We start from the raw sequence: 24,819 nt of genomic DNA, 5'->3' as shown, positions 1-24,819 counted from the left end.
TTAAATATCTGCTAAATTCCCATATCCTCCAATAATAACATACAGTAACCTTCAAACATATGCAAAATTCTTTTACTGATCTGCTTCCCCTCCTTCAACAATAACAGAGTCCTCCAAGCTAATTTTCCCATCTCTATGAGAAACAAATTCGGTGACAATGGGTAAACATGCTGCATCCTGTACTACAAACTTCATCTGACCTACTTCCATTCACTAATATAATAACCAAGTCTTTCTATATGAGACCACAATTCCCTCCATAAACATACTTTTTTACCAATGCTGTAAAATACTAAACATAAACTCCCAGTTAAACATATCAAAGTCTTTTGTATAAGCATAAGTAGTATTCCAGTTTTGCTCTGTACTCTCTTTTCTAAAATAAAAAATCACTACTACACTCCAGTGATCCACTGATGCTATCTCTTTCTCCAAACCCACGTGACAATCCAAACCAGTTTAGCTAACATCCACTGCAATCATGCTGCCAAAAAACTTCCTAAGAACTTCTTGTTTAGAGTACGTAACAATATTGGCTAGTAATTCGCAAGATTTTGCTTATATCCTTTACATTTAGGTAAAACAACCACAGACACCTCTGTCATTGACTCAGGAAAACCCCCCATATAATTAACCATACCTGCTCATAACGGAGACAACTGTATACCAACTTTCTTATAAAAATCTATCAGAAAACTATCCATTCTCTCATCTGCACCTCCCTTAATAAATTCTATAGCTATCCCAACATCATCTACTGAGATGTATCCATTAACTTAACCTCATCATCCTCTGAAAAGGTTTCTTTGAACTGTTCTGAGAAGACCCACTAATGCTTGATATCCTCGTATGCCACTTCTCATTGAAATCCTGAAAAGTTCTCTAAGCTCCATACTTTGACAATTCTTTAGTCTCATTCCGTCAGTAATTCTTTTATTCACAACTGACCTGTCTGATCCTTAAACTTCCATATCAACAATTTTACATCGATCTCTCCCCTTGTCCATTGCTTAGCTCCTTTCTTAGTTGGTAACTGAACCATTTGACATCTCAGAACCTCTTTTGCTGAGTCCTGATTCAGACTTACGTGTTCTGAGATCGACATTTCTCAGAATATTCCCTTGACTCCAAGGTATTGCAATCTCTGATTTGTGGGTTGTGATGGGCTTGCCCCCCTGCAAAATAAAGGTTTAAAGAAGAACAGCAATGTTCAATATTTACTAATCTCCTGCATTACTAGTCTTTTTGTCAGAATCACAGGACTTGGTAAAGCGAGTCTAAAGATTTTCATAGGGAGCCCTCTTAGGTAATTCCACATCTCTTGTGACCACTGCATCTCAGGTATCTTCACCTTTAAACTCATCACTCTCTCTTTTAATTGACCCCCTCATCCACATCATTCTTTCCATTAAGGTCTGTAAGTTTAATTTTCTCTCTTTCATCTTCAGTTCTCACTCTTTCTGTTTTTGTAAAATGGCAGTATATATCCCACAGTCCTGCTTCTCCAAGTATGCTTTTTCCTCTCCCCACCCCATTACATGCGAATTGCCATTACTTTCTCTAGTCTATGCAGCCATCTGTACTACCCTATACTATAGCCACCCAACCTGGTCTCCCACTTGCTAGTCACCTGTCTTCTGTCACCATGCCCTATCTGTAGCCATGCCATCTCTGCTACCTACCTTAACCAAAGCATGAGCTGACTAGCACCTATACAACACCTTTATACCAACTGTTTGCAGCTGTGACCCTGTCTACTCCAAATCTGTCAAGTCTACCACCTTGCCTAAATTTGTTTCCTCAAAAATGTACCACCCTCTGTCCACTCATCACCTTTTATATTCATCACCTCTTTTTACAGCACCCCAAAGTCTCCCTTGCTGGTATCACCACCCTCTCTTCCTCCAGCACCCACTTATACTCTTTCCATGGTAACTTAATTACCTGCATAATCTTTATCTTCCTTTCTTACAATGGCGCAGTGTCTACTTGTCTACTCTCATACATACCAACTTTGCTAAAATGTTCTTCTGCTTTATAAGATTATTTATACTTCCTACATTCCAGCTCCCTATAGCCAGTTCCCCTCCCTTCTGCCTGTTTTGAGGAATCCTGCTGCTCTTTCTATGGATATATGCTTAAGAGGTCTTTGATTATGGTCTCATGATCTAACTACACCTCACAGTAATGACCATCTCTGGACACTGTCTGCCATCCTCAAAAGAATAGTTATCCCATCAGAATTATGCTCTCCACCCCCAGTTTTCTTCCTTTCCCTGTATTCTCTCTCTACTTGCAACTTGCAGTCTGTTCCTAAAATTAACTTAGCCTTACAGCTAAACCCCTTCATCACCTTCCTCACAAACCCATACCAATCTCCCTTCATCTCTGATCTCAACCCCCTAGTTTTCATATTTCCTTACCTGTCCATTCTACACATAACTATACAGATCTAACCTAACCCTCTTACCCATCACTTAGCAACCCCATCACCACCTTCCATACTTCCGATATCCTACAACCTGCCTGCTTTAAGTACCCCTTAAGTTAATCTCACCTGATCATAACCCTTAAAGAACACCCTCTTTAATATGTTATTCTTTTCAATGCTAAACTGCTTAAAACATATCCAACAGTAAACAGCTTTAGCACCACTCCTGCCACCCAATTCATCCTGTTCATTAACTCTGATTTGTTGCATACATGCCACATAAAATATGCCCACAGTTCTGTCAAAACATATATTATATCCTATGGTAAAACAACTCACATCCTAATAACTCATCTTCATAAAACATTACCAAATGTAACAATACCCCTGGCGTTCACTGTGCATGTACAGTTATTAGTACTGAGTTACTCAAGACAATCCCCTCATTAAAAAGTATAGTAATTTTACTTTATCTAAATTATATCATTTCATAACTGGAAACTCAGACCATATCTTCATAATGCTTCTTCCCTATAACAACAAGACTATCTGTTAAAATACGGTAAAAGTATATACATAACATTCACAATAACACTGATTAAAAACAGCTCTCTCCTGCAGTACAAATATTTCACACTTCCTATGAAAAAATGAGATATAACAACTTTATCCACATTGAAAGTATAAAACTAATATCCAGTCTCCAGAAAGCACCTTTGATGACCAAACTAGGCAAAGGTTCATAGGTTCATATGTAAATACTAGGCAGTCAGTCATCAGGCCATTCGTAGTCCAACATCATGACTTGCTTCTTGTCTCAAGAAGGACTGCACATAGGCCTGGTAGAAGTTATGAGTGCTCATTCAATTGTCTCGGTGCATCCTGAATGTGAATAGTATACTTCTTTGTTTAATGTGCAGGGGTATTTCATACCATGACTGGGAAATATGCTGCGATATTTGTGTATGTATTTATTTATACTTTTACTTGAGGGGACAAACTGGTCTGAAGACCATTTTCCACCATGATCTCTGTCTCTAGAGTAAGCAAATTAGCAACAAAGGATAGATTGAGTACAAAAAATATTACCTAAAGTGCAGTACATACAGTAACAGTTACATTGGTGTTACGTTATTACAGTGAAAATATAATCTGCAAAAGGAAATTTACAAAACATTTAAGAGCACATATGCTCCACACACAACAATAAAAGAGACTTTAGTACTGCAGTTATTATGTAAAATGCATGGCTTGTTTAGATGCTAAAGTGTGGGTAAGGCAATGTGCCCAGGCATTTGATAAGCTGTTTTGTGATACCTACAATAACAATGGAAGCAAAATAGGAAAGGTGGACATACTTATTTATTTATTTTATTTTACATTTGTTTATTGGGAATGTATGACTGGGCCAGGAGCCCATTTTCTATGGAGGCCTGGGGAGAAAAGCTCCATTACGCTAGAACAGTTTACAGTGACAAGTATTAATTAACATGATGTAAAATATATATGGTTTCAGAAGAAGGTAAACAACCAAACAAAATGGAATTACATGGGAGACAAAGACAGTACAACATGTCTATAGGAATGGAGAGAAAGAAATATATAAGAATGCTGTTCTGAAAGAGCTCATTAAAAGTCATCCCATCCCATTCTATTAAAAAAGTCAAAAGCAAAAGGTAAAATACTTTGATTAGAAACTGGCTCATTAATTTGTTGATAGAGATTAAGGTCTATTTGAAAAACCATTACTTCTACAAACACATAGTGGACTTAGTAGAGTGGGGTATTTCATGGTCTGAAAGGCCAAACAGATCACCACAGGGAAGTCTATAGGAAACAGAACACAGAGAGTGAGAAGGTAGTCAATTAATCTGAATAATTGCACAAACCAAAAAATACACAACTTCAGGGTAAGGTATCTCCTCGCAAAAAACTGTAGAGAAGACCAAAGAAAGAGAGGTAGATACGCCACGGCAATCAAAGCAAACCAGATAAAAGTCAATGTACAAATTGATGAGTCCCAAGGTTAAAGTAAAAACAATCCTTTATTCGAATAAGTAAGCGCTTTCATGTCTCTCAGGACGCTTCATCAGACTTGAACTTAAGCAGTTTTGAATTTAGAGGTCTATTTCAAGTCTGATGAAGCGTCCTGAGAGACGTGAAAGCGCTTACTTGTTCGAATAAAGGATTGTTTTTACTTTAACCTTGGGATTCAGCAATTTGTACATTGACTTTTATCTGGTTTGCTTTGATTGCCATGGCATATCTACCTCTCTTTCTTTGGTCTAATCTGAATAATTAACAAGCTTGAATTATGTGAGTTTTTCTAAATAGAAACCTCTGGGGTCTCACCAGTTGAGTGATATATCTCAATAACTACATGCCAGGAAAGGTATTATATTTAATAATGAGGCAGATAAAAGATGGGTACAGTAGAAGCATGACTTCTTTGGTTATGGATGAAATACTGTTGGTTATTAGTTGTGATCAGGTAGAACTATTTTCTAACTGCAGTGAAGACATGATGACTAAAGGATAGTGAGTCATCCATGATGATGCCCAAGTCTCTAATGACAGTGCCATTTTAAGAGGTATGTCATCTATGTAGTATGATGACAAAGTATTTCTTTTACCAAAGTGGACTGTACTGAAGTTCTGGCAGTTAGTTTGACGTCAGCTTCTTTTTGCTACCTGTTTGCAAAGTCCAGCCCATCCTTTATATTGGTTGGTGTTTAAATAATCATCCCTAATTTATGGTCATCTGTGAATTTTGTTAACCAGAGTCTTAGGATATTGGCTTGTAAATTAGAAAAATAAATCCCAAATAGAATAGGACTCACCACTGAGACTTAAGGACCTCACTTATAACAATTTTACTTTCAGACATGGTGCCTTCAGCTTTAGCAATGAGTCCTATCCAACAACCAGTTTCCCATCCACCTAACTACATACAGATTGATGTTTAGGTTCACCATTTTGTCAGTGAAGCCTGCATTGCAGATGGTATCATATGTCTTAGTGTGGCCAAAATATGTCATGTGCACCATGACCATTATCAACGTCTTCAGTTTTCTTTTCAAAGAAATTTACATGATTAAGAAGGCATGACCTACTTTTGACAAAATCAAATTGATGTGGAGCCATGTCTAAGAGATTATTAATGTCTGTATTTATGAAGTCAGAAATTATATATTTCATGGCTTTGTAAACAAGAATTTTTATTTAACATTTGTTTACTGGGAAATTCTGACTTGGAACAAAGCCAATTTTCAGCAGAGGCCCGGGGAGAAACACTCCAGACACATGTCTTTGTAACGTGGGAGGAAACCGGAATACCCACATAAATGCAGGGAGGACATGCAGACCCCGCACAGAAGGCACTCCAGCCAAGAATTGAACTGAAGAACCTCTTGCTGTGAGGTGACAACACTACTGCTGCACAAATGCGCTGTCCATGATGGTAAAACTGATGGGTCTATAATTACTAGGGTCAGTGGTTGGACATTCCTTATATAACAGCATCACAATAGCTATTGCCCAGACTTTATGGATGTAGCCCTTGCAAGGCTAATGTAAAAGAAGTTTACTAGAGATTCCAATATCATGGCATACTTGGCAATTATTATTACATTTCTTACTATACTGTTGAGGTCCATGGATATGGTGTGCTTTGTTTTAGAATGACCTGTGACGACTTATTACTTAGTGATCTTAAAGGGGGTCAAATCAAAGGGATAGTTTTATGGTGGGTAAGATGAAGTTTTAACAAATTTTTTCTGGTTTGGGAATTTACTGTTGTTTGGGATGAGAATATGTACCATCATTGTGGATAAACAATGATGGGAGTTGTTTCTTAAGTCTCTAATGCAGTTAAAGAAGGACTTATAATTACTTTTGGTATCATTGGTTGTTTTGAGTTTATACTCACTCTGTGTTTTCTGACTGTTGCCGTACGTTTTTTACTAGTATGTTTGAGTGCCCCTTTAAGGTAGGGAGTATGTGACCACTTATAAGAACTTCGCATTTTTTTACTTTTGTTATATGAGTTGTTTATATGAGTATTCCACCACATGAGTTTGTTTTTAAATTGTCCATATGGCTAGTTTCTCTGTAGAGTTATTTAGGTGAGAAAATAACATTTGGAAGTGAATTATTTTGCTCTATGTATAGGGTTAGTCTGGGTAGGGATGCAGTGGAAATTATTTAGGTTACTAAGTAGTCATAGAAGGTTTACTTTTGAGAGACCCCTAAATACTGAAGTATTTATTTGGGGGGCATATCTCCAGAATTATATGTGAACATCACTGATATAACATCTAATTTGACACTGGAGAGTGACTGTTCTGGAGCTGCACAGATGGAAACAATATTAATAACAGTAAGCTACAGGATATTGTGTCCCCTTGTAGGGATGTTTACCAGTGTAGATTAGTCAATTTCTCGCTGGGTAATTGAAGCCACCTACAATAAATGTATTATGGTTTGTAGTGATAGTAATTATGACATTAATGTAGGTAGCATGATCAGTGGTCAACATGGAGGAAGGTTGATAGATAGCTATGAAGTAGTAGGTGATTTTATTTATGGTGATTTGGATTTCCAGAATTTCAAAATTAGGGTCACAATGAATCTGCTTTATCACGAGGGATCCCTGACAAAGACTGACACTCCTCCCCACCACATTATATGACAGACCCTAAACTCAAGAATAGAGGCAGTACTTTAATGGTATTAAAACAAGTATCTGTTACTAGACTTATATGTATGTGTTCAAGTTGTTGGAAGGCGTCAAGTTCAGACATCTTTCTGTTAAGACTTCTAGTGTGCAATATAGCCACCTTGGCTGGTGTAATGGTTAAGTTGTTTACCTTACAGACACAAAGTGCAGGGTTTGATTCTTACATGGGTAATTGGCTAGACTTAAAATAGCCTACAAAGGCAGTTAGCCTAGTACTAACCTATGAAAAAATGTGTTTTGAGTTGCAATTTGTTAGGTAAGACTATCAAGTAGACAGACTGTGCCTAAACAAAGACTATGAGGGCAGCAAATGTTTTAGCTAGAATGTTAAACCTCTGGTATGAGACATGTAGACCATCCTTTTCAAAGGAGTATCTGGTAGCCATCCTGTCTCAAACAGGCACATACAGGATCCTCCTGGAATGGCACCAGATATGAAACCAGTTTATATTCTTGCATGTTAGATGAACAAGCCTTACTCTATTTAATTTTAATCAGCTCCTACCGTAGTTATTCATAATATGTTCAGCATATGTCATTTCTACCTTCAGGTGAACCACAGATTCATCCTTCTTTTGTCACACCATCATGGATGAGCATTAGCTTCATTCTTTCTTCATGACTTTCTTGGGCAATAAACAATAAATAGAGATTATAACAGACCATATGCTGACCCTAGCCTGTAGCAACATCCATACCTACTCATCCACTTACATTTTGTGCTGCTCTCCCTTGCTTGTTCCTGGAAGTTTTGTCTGACTAATCAGGTGATGCGGCCTGCCTCCTTCTGCTTCTACTGCTCCTCTTGGCTACTTTACCCCCTTTCCCTCCTCAGATCCTGGTACCAGTAATCCTGTTTCTCCGTTTTTTGTCACAATGATACAAAACTTCCAGGTCATCCTTTCATGGATGTTACTATCTTCCCCTTTCATACACCTGCTGACATACAACTGAAGCATCTACTTGAGAAGCTGCCCTTCTTGAAATCTCACTTGTCTTTTTCACCCTTTACTATTAGACTCCTCCATCAGGACAAAAGAAGCCTGAGTCATAGCCTCCCCACTGAAGGTTCTTGCATTTCTGACTACCTCATTATCAAGTATCCTTCCCCTCACTCTTTCCTCTCAGCCATAAGGGAATGTTTCCTTTAGTCATCCTCATGTAGAGAGTAACAGCTTTGTGTAATGACTTTGTACAATAGGTACTCCACTGCAAGATGACCCTGAATATTGCTGGACATTACAGGAAAACAACTTTCTGTTCCCTTCTAATGTTCCATACCACCAGGACAACCTCTAACCTCTGGCTATAGAAGAAGGGGGAGCAATCTATCACAGCCTTAACCCAACAGCCTGCCAACAAAAAACCTTATTGAAGGGCACCTTGCATAATTACCCATTCCTTTAAACAGTATATGTGACACTTAACTATTAAGTGTCAGGGACATTCCTCCCTTCTACTCAACTTCCTCACATGATAGACCAGATCAATTTGACATTCAAGATGGGGCCAATCTTTAATCAAAGGAGCAAACCATCCTCTCAGTAATTGGGAACATCTACCACATCCTTAAGACATATGGCTTAAGACATATGGCTGCATCAGAAAAGTTTCAAATTTTTAAAAAAAATCTCACTTTTGCCACTTAGTTTATCAGGCAGTTGAATCACACATTCATCCAACTGACAGCTGCAACAGACAATTCTCTCTCATTCTTCCATACTCACATATAGTTGCATCCTTGTTAGATTGCTATACATCCAGGTTGCTAGCTATCATAGCCACTTTAGACTTCATCTTGTGAGTTCAACCAGTTTGAATTCCAGGTGTGAATTGATTATGTGAGCATCCAGAAAACTCCAAACAGCAGCCATACAAATTCTCCTTCAATCAAAGAGAAGGGGAGTAGTTTTGCTGGAAGTGAATTCATCCTGAAGCCTTGATGAGTACCTTTATATGGTGGACTCTGTTTTTTACAAAATCTCACCAAGATGACAGTGATATGTATTACAGAGAAAGGTAGGTCAAAGAATGAAAAAGAAGACTAGGTGCACAGGTCCTAGAATTAAACATGCCCTCTCCTGGCATAAGGACTGGTGCCAGGACTAGAAAAAAGGCAGTGTAGAATATTTAGAACATGGAAATGTTCCTATCGCTGGGTTAGGCCATACTGTGGGTTGCATACCTGTGGTGGAAGAAAGGAGCAGTCCACAACAAAATATTACAGGCCAAGTAAGAGGCACATAGACTATAAAGGGGACTGCTGAGGACAAGAAAAATATTATGTATTGTTACTGCTATGCAACAAACCAAGAATTTCTGCACAAAGGATGCATTTCAAGAACTACAAAAAATGCTTGGGAAAGAAAAACTGTTAAAAACTATAGATAATAAGAAAATCTTTACTGCAACAGATCAGAGCCAAACATTACTTAGATGAAGAAACACTGGGCCACCAGTATGTTACTGAGGAACTGCTTCAAGATGAAGAGCAAAAACAGAGGTTATTGAAAGTTATAAAAAAGAATCATGGACATGGGAAAGAAAAACAGATTTGGTGCGTTATGTTTGCAGGGAAAGAAAGTCATGCTAATCAATATGAAAAATGCAGCTCCAAAAGCATGTGAAGAGAAATACAGGCAATAATATCTATATATGCTAAAAGTGCACAGTGGTGCATCAGATAGTGCTGTTGCCCCACAGCAAGAGGTCCCCCAGTTCAATTCTTGCTTGGATGCTTTCTGTGCAGAGTCTACATGTCCTTCCTATTTTTGCATGCTTTTTGGGGGGCATTCCGGTTTCTTCCCACATTACAAAGACATGCAGTAGGTGGACTGGACTCTCTAAATTTCCTGTAGGTGTGAGTGTGTATATGTATGTGTGGTGTAAAAGAACTGCAGCAGGGCTACCCACCGAGTGGTATGATCACTGGCTTTTGGTTGTCACTGTTGAAGTGACACCCCAAATTCATATGCATAAAATGGGAAAAAAGGTTTGTGGCTGGATTGATGGATGGATGGATGGATATCTGGATATGCTAACATTTTTGATGGTAAAATAAGATCATAAAAGAGGAACACAATGAAAAAAATAAGATTAGTGATGCAGAAAAGAAACAAATAGAAATTTAAAATGATATCCATCTGCAAAGTAATATTTCTCCCCGGGCCTCTGCAGAAAATGGACATATATCCAGCTGGACTAGCCCGGTCAACAAATGTAAAATAAATAAAATAAAAATAAAATAATTGCACATTAAGAGAAATAATAGATAAGAAGCAAAGAAGGTACTCTTAACCCAGAAGAGAATTATATAAGGGAAGTCCTGCTTGATTTAATAGAAATGGACAGACATATTAAGCTACATGAAAGTGATTACAGAAGGTAAATAAGACCCAAATTGTTAGAAAACTAGCAAAACAAATTAACAATATAATCAGGACTATTAAGAGAAATTCATATGGTAGAGTAAAAAGGAAAATAAGGGAACAAGTAAAATGTCACAATGGAAGCACCCAATAAAGAACACTATAAAGCTGCCAAGATGTGCAGTTTCATTAATGGAGGAATAGAGGAAAAGAAAACAAATTAATGGAAAATCCTGGCTCCTGATATAGTACCTAACATCTGGTTACAGGTATTAAAAGAAAGATTTAACCCTGAAGAAAAAAAATATTTACATGCACATCACAAACTGACACCAACCTAGTTAAAAACAGAAAATGCTGTACTTCTCATTAAGGCATACATGCAAGCCACCCTAAGAATTATATAACAATGACTTGCCTATTGACAATATATACATTCTATACTGGAAATGATGAGAACAACGTTTATAGTCACTTAGAAAAAAAATCAGTCATAGCAACAAAAGTAAAAGATAACAAAAGGCAATCATATGGGGCAAAGGATCATATTTTGGTCAACAAACCTTTAACGGAGAGATGTATAAAGGAGAAGAACTATGTTTAACATGGATAAATTACTAAAAAGCATTTTACAGCATTCCACAGCCATGGATTATTGAATGCTTACAGAAGTATGAGATATGCCCTCATTGATCCATTCCACAGGATTTAGTAAGAGACAATCATAAACCACTTTAAAACTGAGTCAAGATAAATGGTAAATTATTAACCCAAGGATTCAAATGCAAAGGAAGATATTCTAGGGTAATTTGTAACCACTGATACTTCACTTTGCCCTTAATCCAGTAAGCTGTTTACTTAATATACTATGCTGTGGTTACAACGTAACGTCCAAAAACGTACATTATCCAATGACATCTTATCTACTTTTTTGTGGATGAGTTAAAACTGTAGAGGTCATCAGACAAGCACTTGCAAACACAGCTGCAAATAAATAAAACTTTCTCAGATGACATAGGAATGACATTTTATCTTGATAAATTAACAAAAGCATTTATAGCAGGAAAATAAAAGTACAAAGAAAATGTCAACCGGAACAGGAATGTGATACAATAAAATAACCTGAACAGGGGTCCATTCCTGTTATGGTATTAAAACCTCAAAAATATTTCATGACATCAAAAAGTGTATTTATGATCTGAAATAATATAATGACAGGAGAAGTACTCAATTATAAAAGAACACCAACTCTACTCTAAAGTAACAGAAGAACAATTTTCTTTTGATTATTTCACCCAAGGTTTTCATTGGTACCAATACAGGCAACAAAAGTTCATCTCTAAATTATGTCTGTCTTTAAAATTGCATAATGTTGGTCCTGTTGACATGTCAGCCTTCTTGGGTATAGATGAGACAAAGAATTGCTTCTCTAAACTGGGATTAGACATCCTTATGTAAAGGAGAATGGTGAGCACTTTCATTCTCTGATTTTCATTTCTTTAAAGAACTCTCCTCTCTCTCTCTCTCTCTCTGTCTCTGTCTCTCTCTCTTAGAATTAAGATGACACTTTTTTTCACCTTAATTTTGTGAACAACTTAAATTAGCAAGAGATAATAATCTTCAACATTATGCTCAAATCCCAAACAAACTAGGTGCTGGGAATATACATCTTTGGATTATTATATTACAATGAAAAAAAAAAAAACAAAAAAACAAAAACACTAAGGCTACAACCAAGAAAATCCAAGAAAAAAATAATATCCAATGTCATAAAATACTGAACTATAAAGCAGAAACTTATTTCTGGTGAGGTGGGAAATGTGCAACACTCAAAAATGTGAGAACAATAAAACAAACGTGTAACAATGCAAGATATATAAAGGAGCCACATACATACCCATATCAATACTCTAACAGAGTGAGACCTGCTTTGGTACCTTGCAAGGAAAAAGTTACCGGTTTTGTAATTTCTTGCCAAAAGAAGCTACTGATGAGGTGGCTCACCAGAAGTGTTAAGATTTACTGTTAGGGTAACTTCCTAAAGAAGATATACATCTTTACTCCATCATGGTATCTTCTATTACCTCAGCTTACTAACTAACTAGTTTAGACTGCAGAGTAAGCTAACTGCTCCGGTGGCACAGAAGGATAAAGCCCAGTCTACAGCCCAGTCAACCCAGGTTTGATTAGCAGCATAGGTAACTGACAGAGTGACTAGGAGAGATGGGTGTGCCCATCCTGGGAAGGAGGGGTTTGTCAATGATGCTGCCTTATGGGAGGCATGGTTCAGTGAGTGGAGTTACTCTTGAATGAGACTGATGAACATGGGAGGTGGGACAAGAAATGGGTAGGGGATATAACCTCCCCAGGAAAGAAGTGGAGATGGTCAAGCCCCCAAGACACCCTTAGAATCCCCCAATGGCCTCCAGTAATACTAGAGTAAGTCCAGAACAAGCTGATAGACCAAGTGTGGACATGGGGCACTGGGGAACAGGCCAGTGTAATGAAGTCCCAAGGGAGACTGAAAGTTAAAAAAACATAAATGTGTATAGTAAGCTGTATAGCTTGAGCTACATTTCAGTTTCATAGTAGACTTCAGTCCTACAACACTGTCAGAATATATTGAATAACACAGGGTAAAAACCTTTATTGTTGTTGTGAAGATCAAGGTCTAAGGCCTTGAGATCTGCACCTCTAATCACCAACTAATATGTTAGAAGGAAGCGACTGATCTTAATAGCATACATTACATGTGCACTGCTCAGGCTATAGCTAGCACCTTCTACATACAAATAAAAATCACACTGAGCAACTGCAGAAAAGACTTATAAATGCTAGTTTTCCAGGATTTGACCCCCTCTTGCTATAAGCCAAGTACCTTCTGATGCTATTTTGCCAATAGTAATTAAAACTTAGAGAAGATAGTTTTGGATGCCTCTTTACCTTTCATTATGGTAACACATTGCCATCAGCTAGTTCAGTCTGGCACACCAAGAGCATAGTTACTGTCAACTCATAAAATAAACCATCTGTAATATACTGATTAAGGCGGCTATGGCTAAAGCAATAACCCTATGAAATGTGGAGGATAGCAGCTATAATACACCAGGTTTAAAATTCTGCACTTGATGAAAAATTAAGCAATGTAGTATGTAAGGTTAAATATACATTGAATAAATACTTGCACTAGGAATATAAATCAATGTATTTAAATAGATGGCATCTAGAAAAAAATGTTCACAGGTATTTACTACATTCCATCTATCGTTTAGAACATTTAACAGCTGTAGAAGACTCACAAATTCCAAATATGAGATCTAAGTCCAAACAGCACATTGCACATTCCAGAAGGCAAAGCATAACTAAACTCTTGGCTCTAGGTGATTGTCACTGTTGAAGTGGCACCCCAATCCCATGTGCAAAAATGGGAAAAAAGGGGTTGTGGATGGATGGATAGACAATTCCCAGATTCTTATTTCCTATTTGATTCAGAATTTAAATGTAAGCTACTTAGATCTTGAGGAGACTGTTGCCCATTTATGGCAAAATCCATTGGAAGGAAGTGGCATGCTATGATAAAATATATCTGCTATGTCTATCTGTCTACTTGAGAACAATTTTATTCTCTAAGGTTTGATATAGTTTTGAGTTGCATGAGCTGTATAGTTTTATACATTTTTTTTTACAAAGCTGCTGCATGTTTTACTGAAAAGACAAATATAGTTTACATTTTAAACAGCATTTAATTTTTTTTCTGAAAAATAAATGCACTAGCTTTAGCTCACTTCATCTTCCTCTCAACCATAATAACTATAAATGTCTTGTGTCTGCATGTCACATTTTCAGGGATTTATTAGCATTTGCAATTGCGCACTCACATAAAATCATGTCCAGAGGCCAGATTTACAGTTCAACTACTTTCATACTTGTAACTTGTCTCTCATGTCACTAGTATATAGTCCAGAACTTTGGTTAATAAAAACACTCACATTTATCATTAGTGTTTCCAGGTCCCTAGATTACTAATTTCACATAAAAGTCAAAATGGAAAACTTGGTTATATAAATATTTTGATTTTTTTGTCTATAAACTTTGGCTGGGATTTATAGATGTGCTGCCCACTTGCACAGTAACAAATTGTGGGTAGTCTGTAGTGTGACATGGCCCACAGCTAATCAGGTATGGCTTAGGGCTAGCATAGTGCTGCTATGCAAAGGAAAGGACTGTCTCATAATATTAAGGTGCCACATTACAGGAAAGAGCAGCACTTAGCAGGTCCAGTGGACAAATATCACTGCAAAAGCACCCATGACTAACATGGCTGATGCCATCACTAAGACAGAATAGTGCAACAGTGCCTATTTGTGCTGAGGCATGGAATGAACTATCTTGTGGACATCACTTTCAGTCTTCCAGACAGCCGTATGAGGGTCAGCACAGCAAAGCCTCTACCAGTACTTCCTATAAGGAAAGGGGGAGATAGGAAAGTAGTATATGGGAGAATAGCAGACAGAAGAAAACACACGAGACTATACATAAAGTTACACGTTGGGTAAGGAAGGACAATTTTTTGGAGGGCAGAGAGCTCCACTTTCAATATAAGAAGAAGAATGGGAGGTAGGGAAGTTAGCAAGGATTAGCTGTGGAAGAGACAGAGAGGGAAAGAAAGGTAGTGGTAGCAAACAAATATAAAATGATGACACAGACAAACACAGCTGGTATAAATACAAAAGGTGGAGACAATAGTGGATGGTCATTGACAGAGAAGAGAGTGGAAAGTTACTGATGGGGTGAGTAGGACAACAAATGAGGTACCAGGAATGACTCACTAAGTATGGGGATAGGACAGGGGCCATGGATATATTGAAGAGCATCCCAAAGGGGAAAACCCTGCCATCAGACATCTCCATAACTCACATGATGGCCAGGTTATCACTCTGGTGTTCCAGTGGTTGAGGCTTGACTTAACAAGTCACACACCAGGACATGATTCACAGTGCTGAAGCAGGAATCCAGTGGTCAGTGTACCTTGGTAGACAGCAGCTTCCACAACTGATAGCAGGAGTGTGCATTGTAGTGTGTTCTGAATGTAATTAGGCTGTAGTTCATGGAGTAATAATATATATATATGTATATATATATATATATATATATATATATATATATATATATATATATATATATATATATATATATATATATATATATATATATATATATATATATATATATATATAAATATATATATATATATATATTTATATGTGTGTGTGTGTGTGTGTGTCTGTGTGTGTGTGTGTGTGTGTGTGTGTGTGTACGTGTGTCATATCTGGCAAGATGGCAGTATCTACAGGTTGAAGTCTGTCCCAGTAAAACAGACTCATCTAATGTCAAAGTAGTATTGACTAAGTTGTTGTTATAAGTGAGTCTCAAGATTAGGCAAATTGTCTACTTAGGATAATTGTTGATAAACATAAAGCATATGCATATTATCCAGGAGTTTGTAGGACTATCTAACATAAGCTGTTACTTGAAGAAAGAAAGAAATGGAATAGAATCAATGTCAATGATCTTTAAAAGGATTTAGTGAAATGCCTAAAATTTAATGTGAAAAAAAGATTTTTTTTGACAGGTTAAAACTGTATAGACAGGATTGCCCAGTTATATTTTTTATCAATATATTTCTAGTTTTTATATGTTAGGTAAATGGAAGGTTATAGGAATAATACACAAATCATATTAACATGATCTTATAAATTAGGAATATATGTGATGTGAATGTGTGTGTGTGTGTGTGTGTGTGTGTGTGTGTGTGTGTGTGTGTGTGTGTGTATGTAATATGTACATATGTGTTTTTGTATATATACATAATATGTACATATGTGTTTATTGTGTGTATATGTGTATGTACATAATATGTACATGTGTTTTTTGTGTGTGTATGAGTTTGTGAACATAATGTGCATATGTGTGTTTTTTTTTGCTTGTGTATATATGTACATATATATATATATATATATATATATATATATATATATATATATATATATGTGTGTGTGTGTGTGTGTGTGTGTGTGTGTGTACATAATATGTACATATGTGTCTTTTTGTGTATGAGTGAGTGTATGCATGCATGCTTGCGTGTGCACCATTTTCAATTTAGATAAGTAGGGTCAACATGATTTTGTAACTGTTATAATTGCAGGACAGCTGTTTAATACTCATGTTCCTTTACTAAAATGCAAATTATACTTTATGTTACAGGTTCTTGGGCAGTGAAAACCATGACTACTATTTTACAAATACACAGCGAAACCGAATAGTAAGTATGATCCGTACAATGAATGAGACCGTGATCTTCAGTTTGACTGTCACAATGACCATTCGGAGGGTGGGCGGGGTTAGTGGTAAGAACAGAAAAGGCTATCTGCAACATTCTAAATACGTAATTGCTATGACCCAGCTGTTTGACAGTATAAACTTTTTTTAATCAAGACAATGACTGTCTGAGTATATTAGAGCATCTTGAGAGGACCTTTTTCTAAAAAATAACTGGACTGCATATTCAGTTTCCATCATTTCAGCCAGATATACATTCCTTTCACTTCACTCACAGTGAATGGATAGACAATTCTGTTTTATAAATATTTGCTGGTACAGTGAATTCATAAGAATTTCAGCTGTTATATATCTTAAAGTCTAGTTGTCATAATCTTCATGGGAAAATAAGTCACAGATAGCTTGATTGCTCCCTCTAACTGTAAATAATATCCTAACACCCCCTAACCCTCATAATTCCACTTCAGGGTAACATTGGCTCCTAATTGTCTTTTACTGTGTCCAGACATTGTTGCTCTGTTTTACCATTTACTGCATTTTATCAAGATCAGCAGTATGTTTTATTTTAGCAAACTGTTTATGGTTTGTATAACTTTAACTTCTTTAGTATTTGTGATTGTGATGGCTAGTTAGATTACTTGTAATCATTTTAAATCTGTTAATAATAATTCTGATATTAATGCCTAAATGATTCATTTGCCATTTATAACAGACATTGCTTATATTGTATTTTGCTCTTGATTTCAAGTCCAGGTTTTCCTCTAACATAAGATTTATGATGTGAGAAAAGAAGGTTAGGCAGGTTAAGGCTCATTCTCAGAAGGAACAAACTATTGTGGGCATTCTTGGCAGTATATCGTAAAATGAAAAGCTAGGAAAAATGTTACTACTTCTGGTACACTGAAAAGCAATAGATGCTGTTAAGACAGAATACACTACACTTAGACACTATTTCCTTCCCTGATTTATCCAGTTTCTCTGATATTACCCACACTGTCCATTCTTGTCATATATGCTACTGAAATTTGCTATTAAGTAACTTAAGAAGCATGCCTGGCCCTTCTTTTTTTCCTTCCTTATGACTTATTCCTTCATAGCCAATAGAAATTATACTGATGACAGGAGCCATGTTAACACGACTTCACCTCAGTCTAAACTCTCCTCTCAGCGTTGCTTAGAACATTACACTGCACTTTCAATATTAGCTCAATGCTTGTATCTTTTCCCTAAAATTCTTTCCAAAAGCATAGTTATTTAATGCCCTCATCAGGAATATCAAGTCAGATAAGGCTAAGACTTTGCAAAAATCTAACACCACCCTTGTCCTTTTTATGTCATCCCTTTCTGTTCTACAAACACTCTTGGGATTCACTAACTCCAATAAACAACTTTTTGTAGAAATGTCACCAACTTTGTTGTCATCACTTTTGCCACAACTTTCTTATGTATATTAATAAACCAAATTACCCTGCATTTCCTGTTTCTTCTGGATAAGTCTGTACCAGAAAGTATCTCTACCTTTGGTGACCATGACATTTTACCCTTTGCTAAACAAAAATCAAATAAATCTGCTGATACAACCACTGTCTCTCTCTTATGTATGTCACTTTCTCTTTATCCTTGTGCAGAACTAAAACATGTAACCATTATTTATTCTGCTTTCTCTGCCCTGATCCCTTGAAACACCTTTGGTAGCTCTAGTCTGGTAGTCACACATTTAAGCTGTGTGCATGCTGGCTATTCAGTTTGTCCATATCTAGACCTATTTCTGTTCTCTCTCTCTCTTCTGTTATTATGTTTGATTTGCATTATTCTCTGTAAAACATCTTTACATATACTCTTTCTCCATTTATTTTTAACATTTCTGTCTACTTTGCTTTCTAATCTTTCTTTCTTTCCTTCTTTCTCATGTTATGTACTTTCCTGTATGTTTCTGTTTTGTTTGCCTGATTCTGTCCTTGCATCACAGTTATACTTTCTCTACCCTTCTCTCTTTCTCTCTTTCACCCTGTTCCCCATTCCCAAACCCTTCTGCCTTTCTTACACTTACTGTTCTACTTGCTTTATTTCTTCTTTTTGCAATTTCCTCTTCATTCTGGCCTGAAGCATAGGCCTGCTGCATGCCACTTTCAAATCATTCTGCTATGTCAGCCTCGTTTCTTGCTTTCCCTCTTCATTGTCTACTAGTATGTGATTTACTAAACTTCTGCATGTCCTCCCCGCGGTCGAGTAGTGTTCGAAAGACATGCGTGAATGGATGTGCCTTCATTGAAGGTTGGGCATCGGGCTGGCACCTTGGCACCATAAAAAATCTGCTGCCAACCATTAGCGAACCGGAATTCCACTGTGGCAACCCCTAACTGGGAAAAGCTGAAAGAAGTTTGTTTATTTGCATGTCCTGCATTCACATCAATTTCATTTCCATCCACCCATATTTATATTTCAACTACTTACTGAAATTACTACCACATCTTTTCAGAAACTCCCCCTTTTATCTATTAGTCTCACATCTTACCAAAAACACCAAATGTGCTGCTTCATCTGATTCCATCTTATCTAGATAGTCCTCTTGTTTTCTATTAATCCACCCCTTTCTGCCACTTTCTTCTCCAGTTTATCCTACTTTAATTTATTCAATTCCATGTCAATAGTCATTCTGTCTGTCTTGGGGTGCGGTGTCACATTAGCTTCTTACATACATATAGGATTCCCTACCTGTCAACTCAGCTGCAAAGAATTTCCAACTAATTACTGGAATCATTATCAGGCCCCTATGTAGTCCGTATTATCTGTTTTTTTTCCGGAATTCTCCCATATCACAAAACCTGTTAACCATCTCTGTTTAGCTGCAGCTTTGTGGAGACCAAATCAGCTTACTGTTAAACAAACTCTCTACACATTTCTGGTCTCTTTCCATCCCATCGTATATTTCCAGCTTCAGCTACTCCTTAATGTATAATTTACTATATCCTCTGACCTGCACATTTGCTTCCTGAATGAACATTATTCTCTATTACTGTTAAAATTTCCTCACCATTCTATAATTTCTCCAAAATCTTTTCATAACTTTTTGTCTTGGCATCCATTTAACTTATCTTGTCCACCACTCCAGTTCTTTCTTTTTTGTGCTTAGAGACATCTGCAGCATACCAGTATGCTCATCTATCCTTGATAATCTTTTGTAGATAGTAGTTTTTTTGTCAACACTTGTACATTCAAGCTGTTTGAGCACTTTCTCCCATTTTTTAATTTCTGTTCATCTCAAGTGTATTTTAATGGGATAGAATTAAACAGGCTTTATATAAAGCTGCTCTTTAACTCTAGAGATGGTAAGTATACATTCATGTTGCTTTCACCTTGGAATTTATGATTTACCTGCCCTCCCAATCTTAAAAAAAAAAACATTTTGAAATATATTGAGAATCCTTCTTCATTGATTCTGACATTTTGCAGCCATCATGCTCCTTTAGTAATGCCTTTGTGATCACATGATATGATCCATCACTGCAGCTCCAGATACTATCTGCATGCAGATTCCTAGGAAGGCATCCACAGACCTTGACTCTGCAATCAGGTAGTATGGATGAGCTAAGATGAGGCTACCACTACAGAAAACTTTAAATTCCAGTGTATCACTGAATAATTCACAAAGGGAAAAATATGTTCCACGTAATTATGTAGTGTTCTATGCAAGTAAGAAATCATGTCTGACTTTGCCAAGGAGGAAGCAACTGTGCCATCAGGTGGGTATGGGCTACTTTACATACGTGAGGTGATGATTACAACAATTAAACACGATGAGGGAGAGACAGAAGCAATGAAAGCACAAAAAAAGCAGTAGATACTTTTGGGGTACCATAGCTAACAACTTCTTCAATGCTGCCTAGAAGCTGAAAATATTGCCACTGGAATCAGAAAGGGAGGCAAAAAAGTGTGCCCAGCTTTGGAGGAATCTCATTCCACAGCCCCCCTTTGAAACCCCATGTCAGGGTACTGGAAAGAAAACTTCATGTGACATCTGAGCTTCTGATTCAGGAGGAATGTTATAGATTCCATTGTATCCAGTCAGCCTGTGAAACAGTAGATCAGCTCTTTATCCTTGCACAGAGTTTTGGAGGGTTTCTGGGAGATTATCAGCCCTATCAATATGCATTTAGTGAACATAGAGAAGGCACATGACCATATACCCCAGACTGTCCTGTGTGAGGTGCTACAGCATTATGAAGTCCCATAGTAGATGCTGCCTGTCATTCAGTCCCTGTGTTTATGGAGCAATAGTGGTGCCCACATTCTTGGTGTTAAGTTGGGTATGCTCAATGTGGACAAACTACTCAACAGTGAGTGTACTAGGAAGTAGCTGAGGTTTGGAGACCACTCATTTTTTGAACAAGAAGTGTGCATTTTTGTGTTTGCAGATGATGTTACCCTCCAAATTTGAAGCTGCTGTGGTGTCATGCACTATAGTTACTAACTGTTGTGTGAGAAGAAACTCAAAATCAGAAGTTATTGTTCCTTCTATAAAAAAAAGCTTGTTACCCGCAGGTGAGAAGGGGCTTGCTAACCTACCTTCTAGAGTTTAAGTATCTTAGTGTCTTACTCATGGATGTAAGTAGAGGGAATCAGGATATTTAGCAGTCGATAGAACAAAGGCAGCAGTGGTGCAACTGTTGGTGGTGAAGCAGAAACTGATTCATAAGATAAACCAGCTAATGCCATCATCTTTACCTGTGGTCACAAGCTTTAATTGCCTACTGAAAATGTAAGATCATATGAGGTTCCTTTGTCAGGCTCCCTTTCCAGGACAAAATGACTAGTTCAACAGTCTAAGAATTTGGAGTGCAGCCACTGTTACTCAGGACTGAGAAGGGGGTTGGAATCTTAGAGATACTGCCTCAACACCTCCCATAGGAGGCCTACCATACATTTGCCACTACAGAGAGCCCACAGGGGCAGACCCCAGACACGTTGGACAGGCCTAGGAACATTAGGAGATCACACAGAATGAACTGTGGAGTGCTGCAGTAAATAGGAAAGGCTGGTCTGTCCTGCTCAGTGTAATGCCTCAGCTATCACCTGGACAAGCAATTTAAATTGATAAGTGTATTGAAGGCCGGATGGATTACCTGGTTAGGGGATTTACAATGTGAAGACCTTTTTTTTCAGCACTGTTTATCTATTTCTTTATGTGATGAAGTGGGCATGTGGTCTATAGATGAATATCTTGTCAGACAGCACTTCATGTCAACAATGTTTAAAGTACAACAGGTTATGACACTTTCACAGCTTCCAAGAGCTGCTAAGTAAATATTCTCTATATGTCATGTAATATCACTTCTATCAGCATCTAGAATTTCTTAAAAGCCATTCTCACTGTCAGCGATTTCACAACGCATGTGTCCTAAATTTTGTCATGGTAATGAACAAAAGCTGCATGGGTGTAGGCTATCCAAAATCCATATATCATATATTGACTGATAATGTTTGTGTCACATATTTTGCCAATCCACCAAGAAAACATTCAGTTAAAGATCTTTAGCTACTGGACATGCTATAATATAGTTATGCAAATTGTGATCTACCACACTGGACTTGAATCAAACTGTTTATTATGGAACTGCTTGTTATTTTCACAGATGTATGAAATCCTTTCTCGAACTGCATATGGCAAAAGAAAACGAGCTGAGGTGGGCATTGACAGGCTGCTGAATGAAGGTGTTTACTCTGCTGCATTTCCACTTCATGAGGTAAGAGCATGCTAGCTGAAGTTATAGCTTTATGTCTAGGAGTCTGCACCCTCAGACTGCTCTAATAGTAAGAAAAGCTTTGAGAAGGTAATTAAGTTTTCTGATAAATAGAGTCACTCACTGCTTAGTTATAAAAACTGGTCTAATGTTCCCATACCTGGCCATCCCAAAACTGTTTTCTTAAAACAGATGCATTTTTGTGAATTACTTTGTGTTGACATCACCTATAATGTTACTGTTAGACTACATGCAATTTTTATTTTCCTGATATCACTAGTGTGAAAGTCAGAATAACATGAATTGCATTTCCATCACTGATGCATACAAAGCGTTGGCTGAAGTAATCACAGTGCCTATCAGATCTCTAGCACACTGCTGCTATTGCTGCTGCTGCCTCCCCCATGTATGCCCCTCTATTTACAGCCTTCTCCTACTCATTCTACTTATCAGACTCATTGGCTTTATATAAAAAAGACAGCATTTATAAAGTTTATGCCACTTATCTACAACCCTTCCATTTAGAAAATACCTCCTCATGTCCAATGTAAAGTTAGGCTTATCATTAAGACTACACCATAGTTTACCTACTTGTTCAGCCCAGTCCTTCCGTTTTAACTAAATTTCCTCATATCAACATTTTACTGCCTTATACATTCATATCATGCCCCCTTTATCTCCTTGATTTAAGTAAAAATTTTCCCAAACCACTCAACCTCACCTAATGATTTCAATATTCTAACACTTTAGCCAGGCAGGCTACCCTTCCCTATACACATTCCCCGATTTAGTGCCCCTCTTCGTCTCTCTCTTTGGCTTCTAGAAATGCATGCAGGACTTTAACTGTAGTCCAACCATACCTCTCAACCTCTTAATGCAAGAAATCAGGACAAAACCTGAAATAATTGGGGAACAAAGGTCAAAAAATAGGGACAGATTTTAAATATTGCTCTTATAAATTTAGAAAGTTGCTAGAATAACAGGATTTATGTTAGCATGCATTTTTCTGAAGGATATGAAGTCTAAAACGCACATGTATGTCATTATTTAGTGACTTCAATCCTCAGCGATATGCCAGAAATCAACAAACTTTACAAGCAGCATACCAAAAATATGAGGCAGAAGTTTGGATATTCTGTAAAAATCTGGACAGTTGAGAATCCAACTAGTGCCCTGTCCAATGGTATAAATCAGTTTCCTGTACCTGGAATTAGCTGTCCTCATAACTCAAAACCAAATTGTGACAGCCTCGGCTACTACCTTTTCCCATTGCATTTGATGACTCAAGATATACAGAGAACAAATCACCCGAAACCTTTTCTGTCTCTTTAACACAAATCATTCATATTCTGTACATTTATTTCTTTATTCCAAGTACAGAACCTTGCAATTTCATTCATTAAATCACTGTTGTCATCTGACAGCCAAAATTAGCAGTCTCCAGAAAACTGTTCAGTCTGATCCGTATGACCTACAGTACCTTCCAGTTTAGTATCCACAAGCAAGTTTGTATTACATCCAATTCCCAAAGCAATTTTTAAAGCATAAACCTGAAATGCCTCTTGTCTTAGTACTGGCCCATTTACTTCTCAACGAACTGGTATTCTTACAGGCTAGAGATCACATGATAGACACCCTTTGTCTCTTCCTGTTCAAATACTTACCTATTCATATCACACATTTATACTATTTCCCTTCTTCAGCAGAGAAAAATAGAAGCAAATGTGTGCTGAAACCCAAATGAAAATAATCACTAGAATATCCTTTCCCCATCAACAGTTACCTTATCATAAAATTATATTAAGTAAGTCTGACATGACATCTTTGAGGTAAACACATGCTGTCAGTTGTTGTTGTTGTTGTTGGTCTTTCAGCTTTTTCCCTTTAAGGGGTCGCCACAGCGGAACTCCAGTCCGCTAATGATTGGCAGTAGATTTTTACGAAATGCCGAGGTGGCAGCTCGACACCCAACCTTCAACGAAGGCACACTCATTTACGCACCCATGTCTTTCGAACACTAGCCAACCGCGGGGAGGACATGCAGACTCCACACAGAAGGCGCTCCCAAGCCACGCCGAGAATTGAACGGGAGAACCTCTTGCTGTGAGGTAACAACGCTACCGCCGTACCACCGCGGCATCACAAACACATGCTGTCAGTAATTGTTAATAATACATTAACCCCAAAAAAGATCACCAAACA

At 37.4% G+C, this 24,819-nt stretch overlaps 1 protein-coding gene across 2 annotated transcripts in view; it reads left to right on the top strand.

The window, feature by feature from the left end:
- Positions 1-24,819, top strand: part of LOC122793640 (anoctamin-7-like) — a 2,355,351-nt gene that overhangs the window by 1,567,976 nt on the left and 762,556 nt on the right. For both annotated transcript variants that reach the window (XM_044061850.1, XM_044061849.1), the window contains exons 6-7: positions 16,802-16,859; positions 22,510-22,620. In XM_044061850.1, the coding sequence (XP_043917785.1) occupies positions 16,802-16,859; positions 22,510-22,620 (169 nt within the window). The remainder of the gene's footprint in view (positions 1-16,801; positions 16,860-22,509; positions 22,621-24,819) is intronic.

The sequence above is a fragment of the Protopterus annectens genome, chromosome 2.part0 (genome assembly GCF_019279795.1).
Source record: "Protopterus annectens isolate FY-2018-M chromosome 2.part0, PAN1.0, whole genome shotgun sequence".
In the NCBI taxonomy this organism is placed as follows: Eukaryota; Metazoa; Chordata; order Ceratodontiformes; family Protopteridae; genus Protopterus; species Protopterus annectens.
The sequence above is the reverse complement of the archived record's forward strand: the minus strand, read 5'-3'. Positions and strand labels throughout refer to the sequence as shown.